The following is an 18,845-nucleotide window of genomic DNA, read 5'->3' as shown; positions in this document are numbered from 1 at the left end:
ATTTGTAATTAAGTAAATATTAATAGATGTAAGTCGATCTTTATGGAGCCGAGCTTGATGGGGGCTAACTTATCCTATGCTCAAGCTCGGCTTGAGATTAATTTCGAATTGGAAAAGATTCCTTTCAACTAAAAGCCGAGCTGGAGCTTGGGCGAGTTTGATTATTTTGACATCTACTAACTGGCAGACAAGTTTCGGGTTTCGGGTTTCGGGTTTCGGTTTTCGGGTTTCGGACTCTAGACAATGAACCATAGCCCGGCCAAGGTCGTTTCGGATCCGGTACGGGTTCGAGATTGTGTCGAAATATTTTGCCCGCCCAAAACCTCGTCACTTTTAAAACGAAGAAAAAGAATTCGAGAAGCGGAGAGAATTATCGATCGCCATGGATCTGAAGCAAGCGGGATCTTCTCTCGACGCCCTCATCTCCTCCTTCAACACCCGCATCGTTGAGCTCCAAGAACTCGTCATCGCCCGCAACAGTAATCTCCGAAACCCATAGTCCCCCTCTCTTTATCTGTCTCTCGATCGCTCTAAAATCCTCTCCTACCTTTTCCTAGTGTATCCGACCACCAGCATTCCCGATCTCTCGGCCGTCGATTCGACCCTGAAGACTATGGAAACTCAGATCCAAGCGATCAGGGATCGGTTGCAAGAGGAGAGAAGCGCCATCCCGAAAGCCAAAGTTAGATTTGGTGTTAGATTCATTGGATTCTCTAATTTCTCTTTTGTTTTCAATTTGTTTGATTCGTTGGATACTGATGCAGAGGCTCATGGAGCAGTCGAGGCGGCAGCAGAGGAAGCTGCAGCACATGCTGATTCACATGCCATCGGGGATGTTGGAAAGCTTAAGCCACTCGGATCACAACACTTCGAGGTAATTCTTGTTAAAAATTGCTAAAGATTTTTGATTGGGAAGATGGGAAGTGATTTGATTGCTTGGATTGCAGTTTGGTTCCAGAGGTGGTGGAATGCGATGTAGCTTATGAGGCTTCGAAGCAGAAGGAGGATCCAGTAGCGATGCCCAAGGTATCGCCACGTTGACTTAGATTCTTTCATTTGTTTTAGATTTTTTGCATTGATTGTGTGGTTTAGAAGCATGAAGTTGTGGAACATATCCTATTGGAAGGATCTTGATATGCAATTGGTTAGGTTAGCTGCCGCGAGAATGCCTTGTCTGTTCTGCCTCCATATTTTATTATTTTATAATTGTCTTATCAGAAGATATGCTAAGTTCCTGCAATACTTACAAATTTAGATATTTTAACGACAGCTTGTCTATAAAAGTTATTTAACGCTGATTGCCCATTAAATCAAATAATCAAAGAAGAGAGCAGAATTAGTCCTTGGGAAAAAAAGCAGGCAGAAGAGATTGGGAAAATTTTAGATAACTATTAATTATTTAAATGTTATCTAGTTGAATACTTAAATCGGTAGGAAATCAGTAAGCAACATGAAAGAATTGTCAAGTACAAAATGAAAGCCTCATAAGGTTTTTCTACTTTTCATGCCTAATAAGTATTAACTGGAAGCTACTTTGTCCTCACAATTAATAATATATTTGGTATTGTATTCTTGGCGAACAAACAGCGAAAGGATAATTGCCTTCCTCTTAACATAGGTTGCTTGAATGGTATGCCATCACTTAAAAGTTTACCAAAATTGTGGGAATATATTATTTTCTTCTTTTTATTTGTTCAATTGTAAATGTATTTTAATGTCTCTTTTCACAAAGAAATGCCAGACATGCTGTATATTACTAAGGAAATTTTCCTGACAGCTTGATAATTGATAATTAACAAAACTCTGTTGCTGGCTCTCCAACTGATGGATCCATTCATTTGTGTTTCTTGAGAAGAAGGGCAGAGGTTCTGCACCCCGTTGGTACATCTCCGCTGAGGAGCTGGATTCATTGTCATCGTAAGTTTATTATCCTTTTCATGCCACTTTATATTATTATTCTGTTGGCTTTCTTATCTTATACATCAACTATTTTCTCTATCTTCTAATATGGATCTTCTTTTCCGCTTCTTAGTTAGCAATGCTGTTTGTTTTCACCTTTCCAACATTAATTGCTTACTGGTAATACATGTGACATGTTGCTTGTATGGATACAGTCTTCTGATGTATGAAGTTTTGAATCTTACAGAGTTACAAGTAGAGGAAATAAAAATTGAACTTAATAGTATCTTTCAAACAGCACATTAGGAATTTTTTGGAGAAACATATGTTAATGGAAGTCTTGAAATTTGACAGAACCAATAGCCTTTTGCTTTCTTATATTTAATTTGAAGCACATCTCAACAGAGTCATTCCTTTTCTTATGAAATCCGATACCTGAAACATGAAGAACATGTAATTGCAATAAATACCTTTTGAAGCAATTGAAAATGATTATTTGTTAATATATGTGAGAATAGTTTCTTCTCATGATTGTGGCTAGACTAATTTTGTGAGTTAGGCTCCTTAAAACTATCTTTCCAATTATAGGATACAGGAGGTAAACATATTATTTCGCAAATAATTTCATAGCTTCTTGATTACTACAGTTATATGAGGGGAAGACTCACATTTGAGAAGGTTAACATTGCTATCAATGAGGTGGCTACATATGCAGATGCAAATGCTCATCTTATTTCATGCCCTAAAAAGAAGGTTCAAGTTAGTCCATTCTTTTGTCAATCATGATGTACTTCTAAACTTATCCATCTCATTTTTGAATTTATTTTGTTCATGTAGTTGGCGGAAGACACTTGGGAAAAGGCTCTGGTAAGATATAAGTTTTGTATACGGCATACTCATGCATGCATGCATGTATTGGGCACATACTAGACACAGTTAAACAATCATACCATGATATTTTCTTCAAACATATCAAGACAATTAAACAATCAAATCATGATATTTTCTTTAAACTTATCAAGACAGTTAAACAATCATATCATGGCATTTTTCTCAAGCATATCAAGTGCTTAATTGTAATGCAGGAACTGAGAGACATTGCCATGGCTGAAGCAGTGAAAGGCAAGCATTTTTTCCTTGAAACAGATATAAAAGGGCCAGGACTAAAACTTGACAACACTGGCAAAGCAATTCTGACTGTAAGTAGATATACAACTCTTACTGTATATGCAAGCCAAATATATCCAGATACGCTTAAGCACAATGTTTTTCATTTTTGTTATCGTGTGACTGCATGTGCAAAATATTTTGAGATCTAATGTCCATCGTCGGCCTGACTGACAACAATTGAAGTTCTGCTTGTTTTACTATTTTGTAATAGGTGCTCTATGGCTAAGCCTCATTGGATGTGCTAAGTTACTATCATTTTGTCAAGGATTATCTTATGGATGATTACCACCGTATTCACCATTATTTCGATCAAGCTTCTTTTTAACTTGTGTAATTCTGCAATTCAGATCCTTCGCCATCTTGGTCGTGTTCAGGAATCTCGGGTTGGCCATCATCGTGTCCTGACCTTGTCAAAACCACATTGACAGTATGTAATGTTGGATTACTTACCGTTTTTCATTCATTTTTATAAGAACATCTTCTAGTTTAGTTTCTGAGTATATCTTTCGTGGCAATACTACTTCAAACTTTTTGTGCTTATACTTCTCAAAGACGGAGAGAATTTTTGTTTCTAAATAATTGTTTTTTGTGGCGTTCACTTGTGGATTAACTTTCATACTAGTTTAGCTATATTCATTTTTAAAACTTGTATGAGAGAGCTTAAACCTTGTTATATTGTTTGGTTGTAAATTAATATAATAGTTTAATTATTACACTTGTAATATGAAAAATAGAGAATTTTTAAAAATGATTAAAATATTATTTATAATGGATGAATGAGAAGAGAATAGTGAAGAGAGAGAAAAGAAGGGAAAAAATGATTGAAGTGATATATAAAAATTCTAACTTTATTCAATAAGTATTTAATTCAACAATTCTAATTCTATATGTATCATTTATTAAATAATCTAGTTAGTTAAACTAAGTATATAATTAGTTTTATTATTCAGTTTTTAATAAAAATAATATCATTGGAAACGTCTCATCGAGACCTTTAAAATGAATATAATATTAAATTATTTTTGAGTTAATTTTAATTTTAATTTTTTATTATTTATAAAATAAATATTTTATTATTATTTAAAATCAATGTGTCCAAAATATAATGACTCAAAATTATGTTCTGAAATACATCAGGCATGAAATACATCAAAAATAAAATACATTAAATAAAAATTACATTAAAACTTATTACATCAGACTATTAAATATTTATTATTTTTATTATTAAATATTAATTTCTATTTATTTGTGTAATGTAATTTTGATATTTTTAGTAATAATGTGTAATACTTATTTCGATGTTTATTTTGTGTAATATAATTTTAATGTATTTAATTAAAAAATTAGCAATTTAAAATTATTTTTAAAACAACTGAATATTAGTCTTATTTTAAAGATTTCGATGAGAGTTTTTTAATTATATATTTTTTATTAAAAATAATAATACTAAAAGGACTTATTAAGTGATTTAAAATAAATATAAATATAAATAGTATATTATTATTTTAATAAATATGAAACCAATGATAATACCAATTCAGGGGGCTCTTGCTCCATATTTGGAGCCTCATCGGTCGGAGATGCTCTAAGTGAAAGAGTTCAGGAAACGTGTAACAACAACTAAATTGGTTGCATTATATTATCACACGCCAACAACTAGGGTTTGAAGTGTTTCGTTGCTGGCCTCGTCATGACGCTGAATTGGGCGAAGGCCAAAGCGGCAAAAATTGGCCAAGTTGTGTCTACATATCCTCCTCACTTTCTAAACCTTCAAGTTCCAAAACTGCTTCCTCCCATAGATTTCTGAGACCTTAGTTGTCCAACAGAACCAAGTGTACTGCTAGGTCAGAGACTTATGAGGATTTGTTTCAGGGAAGATGGAATAGGTTTGTCTGTCCTACTGCTGCAAGCACTGACCAAAATCTAGCTATGATTTGGAATAGGGCTCACGTGTTGCCTTCCAGGACTGAACTAAGACTTACGATGGGCACTGTTAGAGGTATAAAAATTACGGTTCTCTAACAATGAGTTAACATTATATTATAGTAGAGTCTCTAAATTCGAATTCTGTATAGTCTATTAATTAAAATAGAATTTTTTTATGTATTTAAGTCAGTTTATTTTTTAGGATTGTTAAAATATCTCTAGTAAAAAAATAATAAAAGTGTTAGAATATAAAATATAAAAATTATTGCTCTCTGACTTGTTAAGTTTTTAAAATAATTGATGTTCTTATTAGTTTGATGCTCTCTAGAGTTATTCGAGTACTTCAGTACGAGCAAGACACTTCACCTCGTAGGTATATAGTGAGAACCATGCATGGAAATCAGTGATAGACCACCGCTAGCAACTGTGGAACTGAAAATATACATAGATAGCAGAGATTGCAAAGCCCCGACCGCAGGAATCTCCTGCAGTTGGGGTACTTGGCAGTCATTGAGCCGCGAGAACTTCTTGTAGTTAAAGTGCTTTTTTATGGTTGAATACTTATGAGTAATTGGAGGTGCACATATGGATAGATATATTTATATACGTAAAGATCTGAAAAGTATTGTTTGATTAGTTATATGTTATAGAAAATCAAATCATTTTTAGATGTATTTTGAAACACATTTAATTTAAGTGAATGTCTTTTTGGTATGCAGTGATGTCGCATTTCTAGATACAACATCTGTTACATCTCTCAATAACACAAAACGAAACATACTGTTTTGGCAGCCATCACGGGCTGCCAAGTACGGGGCTGGGAGGATCCGCGCGGCATCACTCACGCAGTCACACAGGATGCACGTTCATCAAATTCCCAACACAATTCAAATTCCTTTCTTCTCTGGTTTTTTTTCTACTGGAAAAATGATTTGATGAGAGAGAATGATCACGGGTCGCTCTTAGAACTCTCTATATATCGTCCTAACATTATCCTTTTCCTCCCCCACCCCAAAGATCACAAACATTACCTTCATGGCTTCTAAAACTACGGTAGCATTACTCTTGCTCATGATCCTCACTTCCGCGGCACCGCCAGTATTTGCCTGCCGCCGTTGCTCCCATCCTCCGGTAATTACCAACCCATCGCCGCCGCCGCCTCCGCCGCCGCCGCCGACCAAGTGTTCATTAGATGTTCTGAAGCTTGGCGTGTGTGTAGATGTACTGGGTGGGCTGGTGCATGTTGGCTTGGGTAAGCCAGTGGAGAATATGTGCTGCCCTGTGCTCCAGGGGTTGCTGGAGTTGGAAGCTGCAGCTTGTTTATGTACTGCTATAAAGCTAAGGGTGCTCAGCTTGGACATTTACATACCTTTGGCCTTGCAGGTCCTCATCACTTGCGGGAAGGAGCCGCCTGCTGGTTACCTCTGCCCTCTTAACTAGTACTAGATTCCTACTTAGTATGTAGTTGGAACTTGGTGGTTTGTTAGTTTTCTTCTGCTTGCTTTTGGCTAATGGTGATGATTTGAAGTTGGTTTTGTATCAATTAGGGCCTGGGTGTTCGTCAAAAGGTACGTTAAAAGCAGTGGGATTGTGGTTTAGGGTAGATGAGTCCAGATGCGTATGCTTTTTTGAATCCAGACGGGTCTTATTTGCTTGTGAGATCTGATTAGCTTGCTTGATGTCTTATTATTATGCTTCAATTTCTTTTTCATTCTTTTTTTTTCCTTCTTTTTTGAAGTCTTAAATTTTCTGTTGATTTAATCTATCTACATTTACATTGACAGGGATTTACATGCTTAAAAATTCTACTGAATAGTTTCGTTCCTCAGTTCCTCCCTTAGTCAAGTAATTTCTTATTCATTATACCCAATAGCTAGAATATTAAGAATACTTATTGTTCCGTACAATACCTCCATTAATTTTCCTTTTTTTTTTACTTAGATATGAAATATTGTTTGATGATATGCATGAGATGATTTGCACCAAATGTCTTTTAATTTTCTAATTTACAGAAATAAGCCTTTATATTATCAAATTGCAATTTTGAGTTTTTTTTGCTGATTTAGCTCTAACAAATTTTAAAATGATTGTTATGTTCTAAAAATTTTAAATGATTGTTGTGTTCTAAAAATATATATATATATATATATATATATATATATATATATGATGTTGTCTATGTAAAATGTACGCTCTAATTTTCAATAATATGCGTATTGAGATTTCAAAAAAAGACTACATATTATCTATGTAATTTATACGCATCGTTTATATAAAAGTTACGCTCTAATTTTTTAAAAACTAAACAAAATGTATATTCTAATTTTTAATGTTGTGCGCATTGAGATTTAAAAAAGTACTACGCATTATGTATATAATTTATATAAAAGATATGCTCTAATTTTTAACCACGTGCGCATTGATATTAGATAATTAGATTGACTTAGAGGAATGATAAATTAGTTTAAATTAGTAAAAAAAAAGTTTTAAATTTATAATTTGATAATAGTAAAACTTATTTGTGCCAATTAAAAAACTAAAATGACTTTTTGTTCCAAATCGACCAGACATGCGTACCAGGTAATTTTTCCCTTCGTAGAGCCTTTTTCCTTGTGCCGACCCGTGAGTCTCTCCACTAATACGTGGGTCCCATATATATATATATATATATATATATATATATGTTAAATATATTTTACCTCTTATTTTATACTTAAAATCATTAATCATTACATACTGTATAATTTCTTGTACTAAATCTGTATTTGAGTAGATTGAAACTGTTATAATTTTTTGCTCGTCCAAATTATCAAAATATTTAAATTATTTGTCTATCTAATTAATTTATCTAACAAATATAAAGAAGTATTTTGATAATTTGGATGAGGTTCTTATTTAGTGGGATAACAATTCTAATTGATCATTTTAGTAATTGATTTGATAAATAAAAAATATGGAAGGATAAAATATCATTCCTTTCTAGTAAAAATAAATATTAATATAAATAGAAAACTGAAAAAACATATCTATCCCATAGGTGAGAACTATGGCATCAACCAAAACAATGAAGACAAAAAAAAATGATCAAGTAACTCTTATACATTCTAATAGATATTAAAATTATTATTTAATTCTCGTGATTATTTACAATTTTTTTTCTGATGTTTTAATCTTATGATTACCAATAAATATGATTATGTATTTGATTTGAGAGAAATCAAACTTTTACTATCATAAAATAAAATCTCAACGAGAATGAATATAATTGTTAGTGAAAATAATATTATTTTGTTATCTGTTATCTATCTGCTTAAAATTTTAATTTAATTAGTTATCTAATTCATAATTAGTTTTTGTTGACGTCATGGCCGCACATCTTGAAGAGATGTGTTAAGATATGATATACATTATTATTGATCTATTATCTAATAGTTTAAATTTTTGGATCAATTAATTATCTATATATATATATATATATATATATATATTAGGCATGCTATCTCAGATCGGGACTGATTACAGCGTATTATTGAACTGGGCAACTGGATCATTAAAAATTCTTTCCCTTCCTCTTTTAGAAAGTACTACATGTCCGTCCATGGGGATCCGTTTCCAATTACGGAGTAATCTTGCAATTATTGTCGGTTGATTAAGAACAACTCACTTACGCATCTAGAAGTTTTATACGATTTGACCACGTGAGCACATGTTGCATATCGATATCAAATCCACTGCCTCGACAAAGGAGGAATTTAGCGCTGCTGCTGCTGCTGCTGCTGTCGTGATACTTGGCAGGCTCCCAAGTTCTACCCTTATCTTAACTAGCTTTTAACTCCTCAATGATATATAGCTAACTAATAACGTCCAATTTCGTTTTCCACGTGCCAAAAGTATACCCATTGAGCATGTTAGGAAAAATAAATGATGCTTATAAAGCTTCTCATATGGCAGCAAATTAACCTTAATCATTAGTAGAAGAAAAGAATTGAAAGAACTTTTACTAATCGATAAGCACGCAGGAATTCGAACGAACAACGTACATCAAATCAAATGAACTGAACTCAATACAAGAAGCTAGCGCAAAGGAAGCAAAGCCATGATCAGAACCAACACAAAAGAACAATGCATGCAGGAGAAAATAAATAAATAAATAAATAAATAACTAGTGTAGTCTTAGGCACACTTGAAGCCCGAGGGAGTGCCCTTGCCGCAGTAGTTAAGGATGAGGCTGAGATCAATGGGGAGGTTGAGCTTGATGCCGAGAACGTTGCCCTTGATCGCCGTGCAGAGGCAGACGGCGGCCTCGAGATCGACGAGACCCTCCAGAAGCGAGCAGCAGGGCAGCTTGGGCGGCACGCCGACCTTGGCCTTGATCAGGCCGAGCACGTTGGCGCACACGCCGAGCTTCAAGGCGTCTCTCGGGCACTTGCCGCCGGAGCTAGGGGTAGGCGTCGCCGGCGTCGGCGTCGGCGTCGGCTTCGGGGTCGGCGTGCAGGTCGTGCCGCAGGCACTGGCCAGCGAGAAGAGCAGGTTGAAAGCAAGGAAGATGACAACTAGTACTGAAGAAGACCTGGAAGCCATGATGTGATGTGCTGTGTGCTCCTGCTACTATTCACACACAAAACACTTTGTGTAGCAGCGGAGTGCTCAAACTCCAAGTGTGCTTAAAGTGTTTGTGATGGTTCTATTGTAGATTCAAGTGTGAAGTATTTATAGCCCAAGGATGGATAAAAGTTTAGAGGAACATGCATTAGTTGTTACAAAGATGTGAAGACAAAAATTTTGCCTGTGAATGAGGTGGCTTTGATAACTCATTATAGCTGGCAAATTAAAGCAACCCGTGAACATATTCGGCAGATCGCATATGGGTTTTTTTTTTTTTCTTCTCTTCTGTATATATATATATATACACTTCCCACTTGCTAGCATCCATCACTATTCACTAGTTAATTATGCAGCTTTAGTTTTATTTGTTTGTGTGTCAACTTGCCTTAATTTTTGTAACTATACTCGTGCATTGGTCCATTATTCGCAGGCAAGAACAAAGACAGCACAAGTCTCAATTTGGAAGGTGATGGAAGACAGAGCATGGGAACCATTATAGAAAGACTAAAGAAATCACACACTAGTACCAGTGTATCGTTGAGTTAAAATAACCATGATGTTGAGTAGATCTGGCTTAAATAAAGTCGCATAGTTACTAACCTTGTTATGGTCAATTCTGTCATTGTGTGCGCCTAAAAAATAATGATAGACTTTTGCTTTTTAGTGGCAAATCACATTATAAATAATGTTACAGATAGGTCATAGCTTGATGGTCATACCAATTTCTAACATAGGTTTAGTGGATTTTTCATTAGAGTGCTATAGTGTATAATTTGAATATGTTATGGTTTTCTTTTTTCTTTCTTTTTTTTTTCTTTTTTTTTGCTTTTAGAGATTGATCGAGTAATCTAATTTATATATGGGGAAAAGCTAATTTGTTTGTTTAGCTTATGGACTTATGATCTTATCTTAAATAGCATGTAGAAAAGAGAGAACAGCATGGTTAAAAATGTTGAAATTCAATGAAGGGAAGGATGAGATAATTGATTATTCTTTGCATGAAGATTTATCTCATTACATTTGATGATTTCTTATCTAGGATATGAATTTTCTTCTCCTTTATTATTATTAAAAAAAAAAACTAGAGCAAAGAGTGACTACTGATTCACTGTAAGTCAGGATCTTCCTTTCTGCTAAATCTTTTAAAAATACTTAGCAATATCTTTTATGCCGAAAATGAAGCCAGAATGAATATTGAAAGGAAAATTGCCACACATACACAGTCTCTGATGCAACTCAACCATAAGAGTCAATTTCTTATAGCATGAGATCCACACATCTGAATATATTTTCCTTTAAAAATTACTTGAAAACAGTTAGAGTATAATTACTTGAGATTTACGAGGAAAATATTATTTCCTGCAGTGCTGTTGATATTAAACATGAAGAAAGCAATGAACCTTCTCTTATATAGGCATTGAGAAATCAAGAACAGAACACTGAGACACTAGCTAGATCAATAAATATTGGCAGCAGAAATCCAGAACATTGCATGAGTGAGATAAATAATGAGAATTGACAGCCCAAGAGTAGCAAAACAATTGAAATTTTACTACTATTTGGAAAAGAAAGGACACCATCACTTTCACTGCAAATTTTGAATGAGAACCTCCAGTGTACAGACAGCCAGAAGCTAGAAAACGGACAACGTCAGCGGGACTCAATGAGTATGTACAATGGCTTGCCGTTCAACCGTTGGCGACCCTGGGATATATGATGACAAATAGGAAAATGATGGCTTCAGTAATCGATCAATATTTCAAGAAGCTAGATGTTTTCTTTCAAACTTATACAGGTGAGTAAGCATCCAGTTGTAAATTTAGATCCTGGTAATAAGTTTGGTCTTCAGTCTGAGTGTTCTGCAGTAATAGTACAGACCTTCAACACACATACATTTGGAAAAAGGGCAAATTACCAAATGCTAGTCAACAGAGACAGAGATGGATATCTTGATGAACATCAATCAGGGCAGGTTATTGGACAAAGACTAAGAAATATTTTACAGAAAATCTCAACAAAAAAGCAGCCTCGACTTTGGAGAGAGTCTGAGACATGGATGAGAAATAAAGAGGGAGACTCCAACTTGATAGAGAGTTCTGGATTTCAAAATTATGGTTTCGGGTTTCCATTATCACAAGCACATGATATAAGAAAAGAGTCGTGAATGTACCTCAAGTTCCGGAAGTTCAATTACACAAGCACATTCAACGACTTCAGCTCCAACACACTCTGACATCAGAACATAATGGTCACTGATTGTTCCACAAAGCAAGAATTAATTGACCTAATAAAAATGAAACTGCTCATAATAGGAAGGCAGAGGTTAATGAAATTGACACCAGAAGCGATCCTAGAGTTATAGTCTCCAAAGAAAATCAGAAGCACAAAGAATCTCCAACAGAAAATTGAATAGGATGATTTGTCATTGCGCCAAAATAATTTGACAACATCCCAAATCATGTCAAATCAGGCCAGCATTTTTTCTTTCTTTTCCTCAAATGATCTGGTGAAATTAATTACACATCCATTGTAGTGGCAAACTCTTAAATTCCTCTGGTTAAAGTTGTAAGATGATACTAGACTTTACATGAACGACAAACTCAAGCCTCTTGATTCAGGTCATAATAAGGGTAAACTATTACAAATCTCGATCACCTTAACATGTCAACTAGCACACATGCAGAAAATGAACAGAGTGAACAACACGCTTCATTTTCCTTTAATGCAACATGAATCGTTAGTTTAACTTTGAATAAGTCTAGTTAGCCAGGTAATCTTCATTTTATGTTTCTTATAACAATATTTAGTCCAGCAATATCGACCATCAAAAAGCGGCAACTTAAACCTTTCCAAAATATGGTTGGAGTTCAGCTCAGGCAAACTAGGTAAGGAACAGGATTGCCCTAAATTCAAGTAGTCTAGTTTGTGATAGGGGTGACCTGCCTTAGCAGCCAAAGTGAAAGCTTATCAAGTAGCAAAATCCCAAATTTAGACTAGAGATCAAAGAATTACACAGAAGGAGTTGACACAATTTATTACGAGGGTCTATGTTTACAGAAAGAGGAATCAATGATCCGAGAAAACATCATACGATGGGTCTAAAACACCAGTCCATGTGTCATCAAGTGATAATCTTATCACTGTTTCCCACATTATATTAACGACAGTGGATGCTGACTATTTGCCAATATGCAAAGAAATTCCAATAAAGCATGTCATGTATTTTAGCTATTCTAGACAGAAGAGGGTAAAAATAAAGGTTGCCTAGTTAAACAACAGATCCTATCTTTGACAAGCCATTTCAGGAAGGAGAACATTTTAGCCACTTATATATTATCTTCTACTTCCTGTGTCAACTAATTGACTGGCTAATGAGATACCCAACTAATTCATCACAAAGAAAGTTTACTATCAGGCTGTGTAATTTGGCTAGTAAATTAGAGGTCTCATATGAACATTGTCATTGCAAAGTCATAACTTTTAGCACTAAGATCATGTATCCAAAGAATATACCAAGTTTATAGCCGCTAGAGGTCTCATATGAAAATAATGTCATTGCAAAGTCATAACTTTCAGCAGTAAGATCATGTATCCAAAGAATATACCGAGTAGATTTATAGCCGCACGAAGAGTTCCTCCGGTTGCAATCAGGTCATCAATTACTAAGGCACGCTCACCAGGTTGAACAGCTCCAACATGCATTTCAAGACAATCAGTTCCATATTCTAGCACATACTCTTCTGAAATGACTTCACCTACAAGTTTATCATAATCAGTTGAACCAGTTGATTGGAGCCATTAACTGAAGTACAAAAAAAAAACCCTTATCTTGGAACATTTGTGACAAGGATTGGTGGAAAGTGAAAACAAATGACAAACAAAAGGCTGTACAATAAGACATAAATACAGAAAATTAAAACTCACAATTAGAAATACTATTCATCAACAGTTTAGCATGAGCATTGTAACTTGAATGCAAGCATAAACTGGACTGTCCTATTCCAACCTTTAAGATTTTCAAGAAAACATTAACCTAAAACCAGTCACCAAGAAATTCTACTAGCTTATCTTCCAACAAAGTAAACCTTGTTAGAAGTATGACCAACACTCATTTCATATATAAAAGAAACATAAATGGTACCAACTGATGGCTAGTTTTAAACTAAGTTGAGAAGTGTATAATTTGGAGAAAAGCCTCAATTTTCGGAAAAGGCTTTTCCAATGCTATCTTTATAGGTACATTGTGAAAGGAATAATGAAATCAAGAACACTCATAAAACCTCAATAGACGGCTCTTAAATTATTCTCAACCAGAACTCATACCATGCACATTGGGATATGAAATTAAGAATATCCTAAGGGCACCTAGGAAGAATACAAAAACTTGCTCATCAGAACTTGGATTATACAAGAGCTTCTTTATGAAAAGAAAGCATCATGGCTAACCTCAGTGAACTAGAGGAGTAGCAACATGTGATTTAAAAGTGTAAGGGTTTATCACTAGAAGCTAGAAGGACCCGTAAGATATTGCAGAGCAAGGGAATTTCTGGGCTTGCCCAAACATCAAAGAGAAATAATACACTGGGTCCATGTAACAGAGGATACAGACCATAGGATTTTTGTCAGATTAAATTTCTTTGCCCTTATAACTTGCAAACTAATGTTCTGGAACAAATCATCACCAGATATTGCACGAGTAAACATTTCTTATCTTTTCTAATAAAGTGTTACCCGTTGGAGATAAGATGTTCCTTAGAAGCTACAAGGTGTTTCTTATGAGTTGAAAAGGCACGAGTAGCTGTTTAGCAGGTGCTAGATCTCCAGATAGACAGGTTAAGGGAAGTTTGACATATTTATGCCAAAGAACCACGACAAACAAGTATAATCATCAGCTCCTCCCTAATTATGAACTTAAATTTCATGACTTGTTAGAAGTTAGAACAATCTTACGACTATCTTGCCACCATGACTTCAATATGACATGGAAAATAGTGACCAATTGGAAAGTAATATATGGTTAGTTATCAAAGTAAAAAGGCAAAATATTAACTAGTCCTTTCCTGCTATTATTGTGAAGGAATCCAAGGATTGTTATGCCGACTGACACGCCTCATGTCGGTCGACACTTGCCATGCCGGCACAATACCGGCACGTGGCATGAGAGGTTGGCACCTCTCCTCTCTCCTCATCGCTGCGAAGCCGTCGCCCCCCTCTCTCCTCATCTGTCATCGTCGCCGCCCTCTTCTCTCTTTCTCTCTTATATTTATGCCATAACTTTATCTGCTACTTTAAGTTAGATAGCAAATGGATCCTTTTATTCTCGATCCATTAAGAGAGTTCAACCCATCTTCAACCTTGGGTTAGGGCGCGCACGAGAGAGAGAGAGAGAGAGAGAGAGAGAGAGAGGAGGGTGGTGATGGTGAGATGATCGTCGGTGATGGGAGCTGTGATGGAAGCTCCCTCCTTTTATCCTTCTCTTTTTCTCTCTTTCTCTTGGATGGGGATGGCGACAGAGCTCTATTCTTGTAGCACATGCCATGTCATGCTGACCAATGGCCGGCAAGAGCTGTGCCACAGGCATGACAATCTTTGCGTCAAACAAAAAAGGGAATAAGTCAAGTCATGATGGTCTATGGTAATAGTTACTAACGCATTTGATTTTGTAGAATTACTTAATGGACACTTCGAACTCATAAGCATTGATGTTTTTCCATTAGCATTAGATAGAAAAAATTCATGAGTGTGACTGTGATACCTGGCAGCTTTCCTGGCTTTCTTAACGGGATGAACTTTGCGCCAATTGCTAAAGCAATTGGAGGACCAAACATAAACCCTCTAGCCTCAATTCCTATTATAAGGGAAAAAAATATCATGCAACATTTATAAATTAACATGAGAAGACATCAACATAAAAGTGCATCAAACAACAAAAAATGTTACGAGATAAGCAATTAAAATTGTACTCTCAATCGTCTACCTCCATAAGATGTATAATAACAAGTTATACTATGAAAAAGGGAAATTGCCAAGTCCGCCGTTCAAATAACAGTTAGTAATACTTTCTCTACAACATGAAAATTACCAGATAACAAGAAAAATGTAGTCCTGAGATCTTTCAGAAATCATTGATGGACCCTAAGCTCATGAAGGAATAATAAACAGAAAAGGGAAGATGTCCATTCCACAAAATTAGTGACAAGCCCATCTCTATATCTAAATGTAGTATATTTGCAATACATTCACGAATATTATGAGGGAACAAGAAGAGCATATGGATTATCACTTGAAGAGTAAAATAAGTATTATCATTGTCAAGGCAAGCCAATCTTGATAGTTTAATTAGACATAGTATCGGTAGTACTGTGTAGTAAGCAAGCATTACTTATAACTAATGCACAAAGATCCAAAGAGTCAAAGATCACGAATAATGTATCGTCCCATAGCAGCTAACGTCACTTCGTTCCAACATTAGCTGTTACAAATGCACCCAAGGGATAAAAGTGTGGTTCAACATTTGAAACAAAATTGTGCCTATCAAATCCAAACAGATGAGAAGACGACATGTAAGAGAAAAAAAAAATAGAATAAAAAAACCTCATACAGTAATGAAGCTTTCAAAAAATCTATTTTAAGAGTGCGGAGCCAGGGAGCAATATTAGTGCATAACCCAAATAGAAGCCACGACCCGAATATGGTCCATGATAAAGAGACCACTGCGAAAGGGTTCTCTAGACTCCACAAGGCAAAGCAGAGTTCTCCAATTTGAAATCATGAGAAGGTAAAAATGCTGCTGTTCCCAATCTATGACACCACCATTGCCCATTATGGGTAGAAAAAGGAGAAATAATTCAAGAAACTTTTACCAGCAACGACCGCGATATCCTTTCCAATGTACCGCTCCACAAACAAATCCACCGCATTCTTGAACGCTTTCGGATCAAGAAGCAGGGTGGTGATGTCTTGAAACATGATACCTACAATCCGATCCGTCGGTGAACCAAATGAGCAGTCAAAACGTCAAACAATGAGTTCAAAAAGCAATCTTTACGGGAGAAAAGTGACCGAGAACACAAGAAACAATTCGAGAAGATAACGAAGAAGATCCACATCGGTAGTAGCACGCACCGCCAAATAAAAACAACAGAAAAAAATGCTATTATGACAACAAAACTTGATCAAAATAAGAAATTGACAAATGGGCATAAGCGAATAGAGTAAGAGAAGGACCTGGCTTGGGGAAGTTGGGCACAACGCGAATGGATTTCGCTATCCCTTCAATGCGGGAGTCCTGGAGCTCTCCTTTCTCGTCCTCACAAATCGCCATTAGCCTGGTTGGAGCAAAGAGAGCGGTGGCAGAGAGAAGGGAAGAGTGGGATAACAAAGGCGAGGATTACAGGGGTATATATAAGGGGAAGATTAGACCGAAGTGTAGTATGGACTGTAGAGTATTAGGAATAGGAGGGCAATGCACGAGAGAGAAAGGGGAGCTCTGCAGGAGAAAAAGGAGCAACTTTTCTATGCTCCTTAATGCCCATAGTGGAATTTGGCAAGTTTGGTAGAGATTTTGAGAGTGATTGACCAAACTAGCCTTATTTATGCTCCTTACTGTAGTCTTAACTAAAACGATGAATTTATAGTACGTCTTTATTCAATCGTTGACTAGTTTAACCGAGAGAGCCGTAGAGTTTTTGACTAAATTATTTCTCTAGGTAAAGTATTTTATTTTTAAATAAAAATATGGGAAAGTTTATTTTATCTTTGTCATTTAATATTTTTCATAATAAAAAGTGCTGATAGAGTAAAACGTTTGACACTTTTAATATATTTTTTTAGCGTTTTATTTAGGACTAAGTTTGGGTGTAAGTCATTTTCGTAAAAAAAAAATAATAATAATTGAGGTTTGGCCAAAAACTCGGAGTCGTGAGCATTATAAACTATTCATTATTCTTGCGTACCATCATGGGAACCCCGTTGTGTCCCATTAGTGGCCATTACGCATCTATTTCAACTACCAAATACTCTCGCGGGTACAGCTTAACGATCGATCCTTGGAGACGTCACTCTTGGGGCGGAACAGTACCCAAATCCTCCGACCGAGAGCTGATCCGACCGCCGTAACCCCACAAATCCACCCGCGTTTGACACCCGAATTGAACCCTCCGTGGGCCCGCCCAGAGTAGAGCCAGTTACGCGGGTCCCACCCGGAGGAGGCCGTGACCCAGCAGCGGATCCTCTCGATTTCCTTCTGCCAAAGTGTGGGCCCACAATGTAGCGCACCACTAAAGCACCCGTAGATATGTACTCCGAAAATGACTACTGGGACCCGCACCTTGTGACCAATCGTAGGCGCGCGGATGGCATGATTGCTCATCCATATGAAGTTCGCAAATTAATGATAGAAATAATAATAATAATAATAATAATAATACAAGCAGGAGTTTTCAACTAAACTATAGCTCTCTTCCAATAAGTTATATATAGAACTTAATAACTATGTTATTAGGTCTAGTTTTATCATCTCAACATCCATATCAATAAACTAACTAAGGCACAGACTAAGTATAAGATAAAAATATTATTATATTTAGCGCCTACCGGAACAAAAATGCTGAATAATTTAATTTAATATTCTATTTGATAAGTAAATGTCGAACTTATGCATTTAACCATTCAATTGAGCCAGGCAAAATTAAATTTGAGATGTAATTTATTTTTGACAATTAAATTTTGGGAGACAGGCTCGTACAAACGGCCCATAACACTTTCAATTTTCAAATGATTGCTTTGGTTGGCAGGTGAAATAATTATTAAACAACTGTCTTTGTCTTGTTAGGCAATCACTTGTTGTATTTTTCCGGCAACTAATAGTAATTACAAACGATAACAACGAGTCACTTAACAATACTACAAATACGTGGAGCAATCAAAGTAAGAAAAAAAGAAGGCCCATCTCATAAAAAGCCATTCAAAAAGGTTGAAACTTTATTAGTTGCCACTATCATGTCCTACCACTTTATTTATAAAAAGCTCTTGTTCGATAATAATCTCATTTGCTAGTTAATTATCTTCCTTAATACTTTTTTTGATTAGTCTCAGCTTTCTTTAGCAAGAGAAAATAATACTGTTCATGACTTGTTATTAGTTCCTAGCTAGTAGCCAACTCCAAATAATATTAATATCTTAGTGAGACAGTTTAGTAGTTTCTTTGATCTTATAATAATAATCGTCATTAACATAATCAT

General features: G+C 35.6%; 3 protein-coding genes across 9 annotated transcripts; 1 reads left to right on the top strand and 2 right to left on the bottom strand.

Annotated features, from left to right (window-relative positions):
* Positions 1 to 329: 329 nt before the first annotated feature.
* Positions 330 to 6,038, top strand: LOC140781079 (SKA complex subunit 1 homolog). 5 transcript variants are annotated; one of them, XM_073126869.1, is made up of 10 exons: positions 351 to 479; positions 558 to 682; positions 765 to 874; positions 948 to 1,026; positions 1,856 to 1,917; positions 2,547 to 2,652; positions 2,737 to 2,766; positions 2,985 to 3,098; positions 3,417 to 3,496; positions 5,718 to 6,038. In XM_073126869.1, exons 1-9 carry the CDS (start codon positions 383 to 385, stop codon positions 3,492 to 3,494), a joined length of 801 nt encoding a protein of 266 aa, XP_072982970.1. In that variant the 5' UTR covers positions 351 to 382; the 3' UTR covers positions 3,495 to 3,496; positions 5,718 to 6,038. The 5 variants fall into 5 exon arrangements, with proteins under 5 accessions (XP_072982971.1, XP_072982970.1, XP_072982969.1 ...); XM_073126868.1 differs by having other exon boundaries at positions 1,853 to 1,917; positions 5,791 to 6,038; XM_073126866.1 differs by having other exon boundaries at positions 1,853 to 1,917.
* A 2,938-nt stretch (positions 6,039 to 8,976) lies between these two features.
* Positions 8,977 to 9,692, bottom strand: LOC140781675 (14 kDa proline-rich protein DC2.15-like). The gene has a single exon (XM_073127767.1). The coding sequence runs from the start codon at positions 9,577 to 9,579 to the stop codon at positions 9,172 to 9,174; it is 408 nt and encodes a 135-aa protein (XP_072983868.1). The 5' UTR covers positions 9,580 to 9,692; the 3' UTR covers positions 8,977 to 9,171.
* Positions 9,693 to 11,043: 1,351 nt separating this feature from the next.
* Positions 11,044 to 17,120, bottom strand: LOC140781674 (adenine phosphoribosyltransferase 3-like). 3 transcript variants are annotated; one of them, XM_073127763.1, is made up of 6 exons: positions 16,831 to 17,120; positions 16,467 to 16,577; positions 15,359 to 15,451; positions 13,209 to 13,358; positions 11,774 to 11,832; positions 11,044 to 11,307 (listed from the first exon to the last, which is right to left on the bottom strand). In XM_073127763.1, exons 1-6 carry the CDS (start codon positions 16,925 to 16,927, stop codon positions 11,254 to 11,256), a joined length of 564 nt encoding a protein of 187 aa, XP_072983864.1. In that variant the 5' UTR covers positions 16,928 to 17,120; the 3' UTR covers positions 11,044 to 11,253. The 3 variants fall into 3 exon arrangements, with proteins under 3 accessions (XP_072983864.1, XP_072983866.1, XP_072983867.1); XM_073127765.1 differs by lacking the exon at positions 15,359 to 15,451 and having other exon boundaries at positions 16,831 to 17,077; XM_073127766.1 differs by lacking the exon at positions 16,467 to 16,577 and having other exon boundaries at positions 16,831 to 17,077.
* Positions 17,121 to 18,845: the final 1,725 nt, after the last annotated feature.

The sequence above is a fragment of the Typha latifolia genome, chromosome 2 (genome assembly GCF_019914945.1).
Source record: "Typha latifolia isolate L0001 chromosome 2, TyphaL0001v2, whole genome shotgun sequence".
In the NCBI taxonomy this organism is placed as follows: domain Eukaryota; kingdom Viridiplantae; phylum Streptophyta; class Magnoliopsida; order Poales; family Typhaceae; genus Typha; species Typha latifolia.
This window is presented reverse-complemented; position numbering and strand designations above follow the sequence as displayed.

Coding starts and splice junctions, on each gene's coding strand:
- LOC140781079 (XM_073126868.1), top strand. CDS start 383: ATGGATCTGAAGCAAGCGGGATCTTCTCTCGACGCCCTCATCTCCTCC. Junction 1,027..1,852: donor ATCCAGTAGCGATGCCCAAG/GTATCGCCACGT, acceptor GTGTTTCTTGAG/AAGAAGGGCAGAGGTTCTGC. Junction 3,099..3,416: donor CTGGCAAAGCAATTCTGACT/GTAAGTAGATAT, acceptor TCTGCAATTCAG/ATCCTTCGCCATCTTGGTCG.
- LOC140781675 (XM_073127767.1), bottom strand. CDS start 9,579: ATGGCTTCCAGGTCTTCTTCAGTACTAGTTGTCATCTTCCTTGCTTTC.
- LOC140781674 (XM_073127763.1), bottom strand. CDS start 16,927: ATGGCGATTTGTGAGGACGAGAAAGGAGAGCTCCAGGACTCCCGCATT. Junction 11,833..13,208: donor TGCGGCTATAAATCTACTCG/GTATATTCTTTG, acceptor TTCTGATGTCAG/AGTGTGTTGGAGCTGAAGTC. Junction 11,308..11,773: donor TTGAACTTCCGGAACTTGAG/GTACATTCACGA, acceptor CATATATCCCAG/GGTCGCCAACGGTTGAACGG.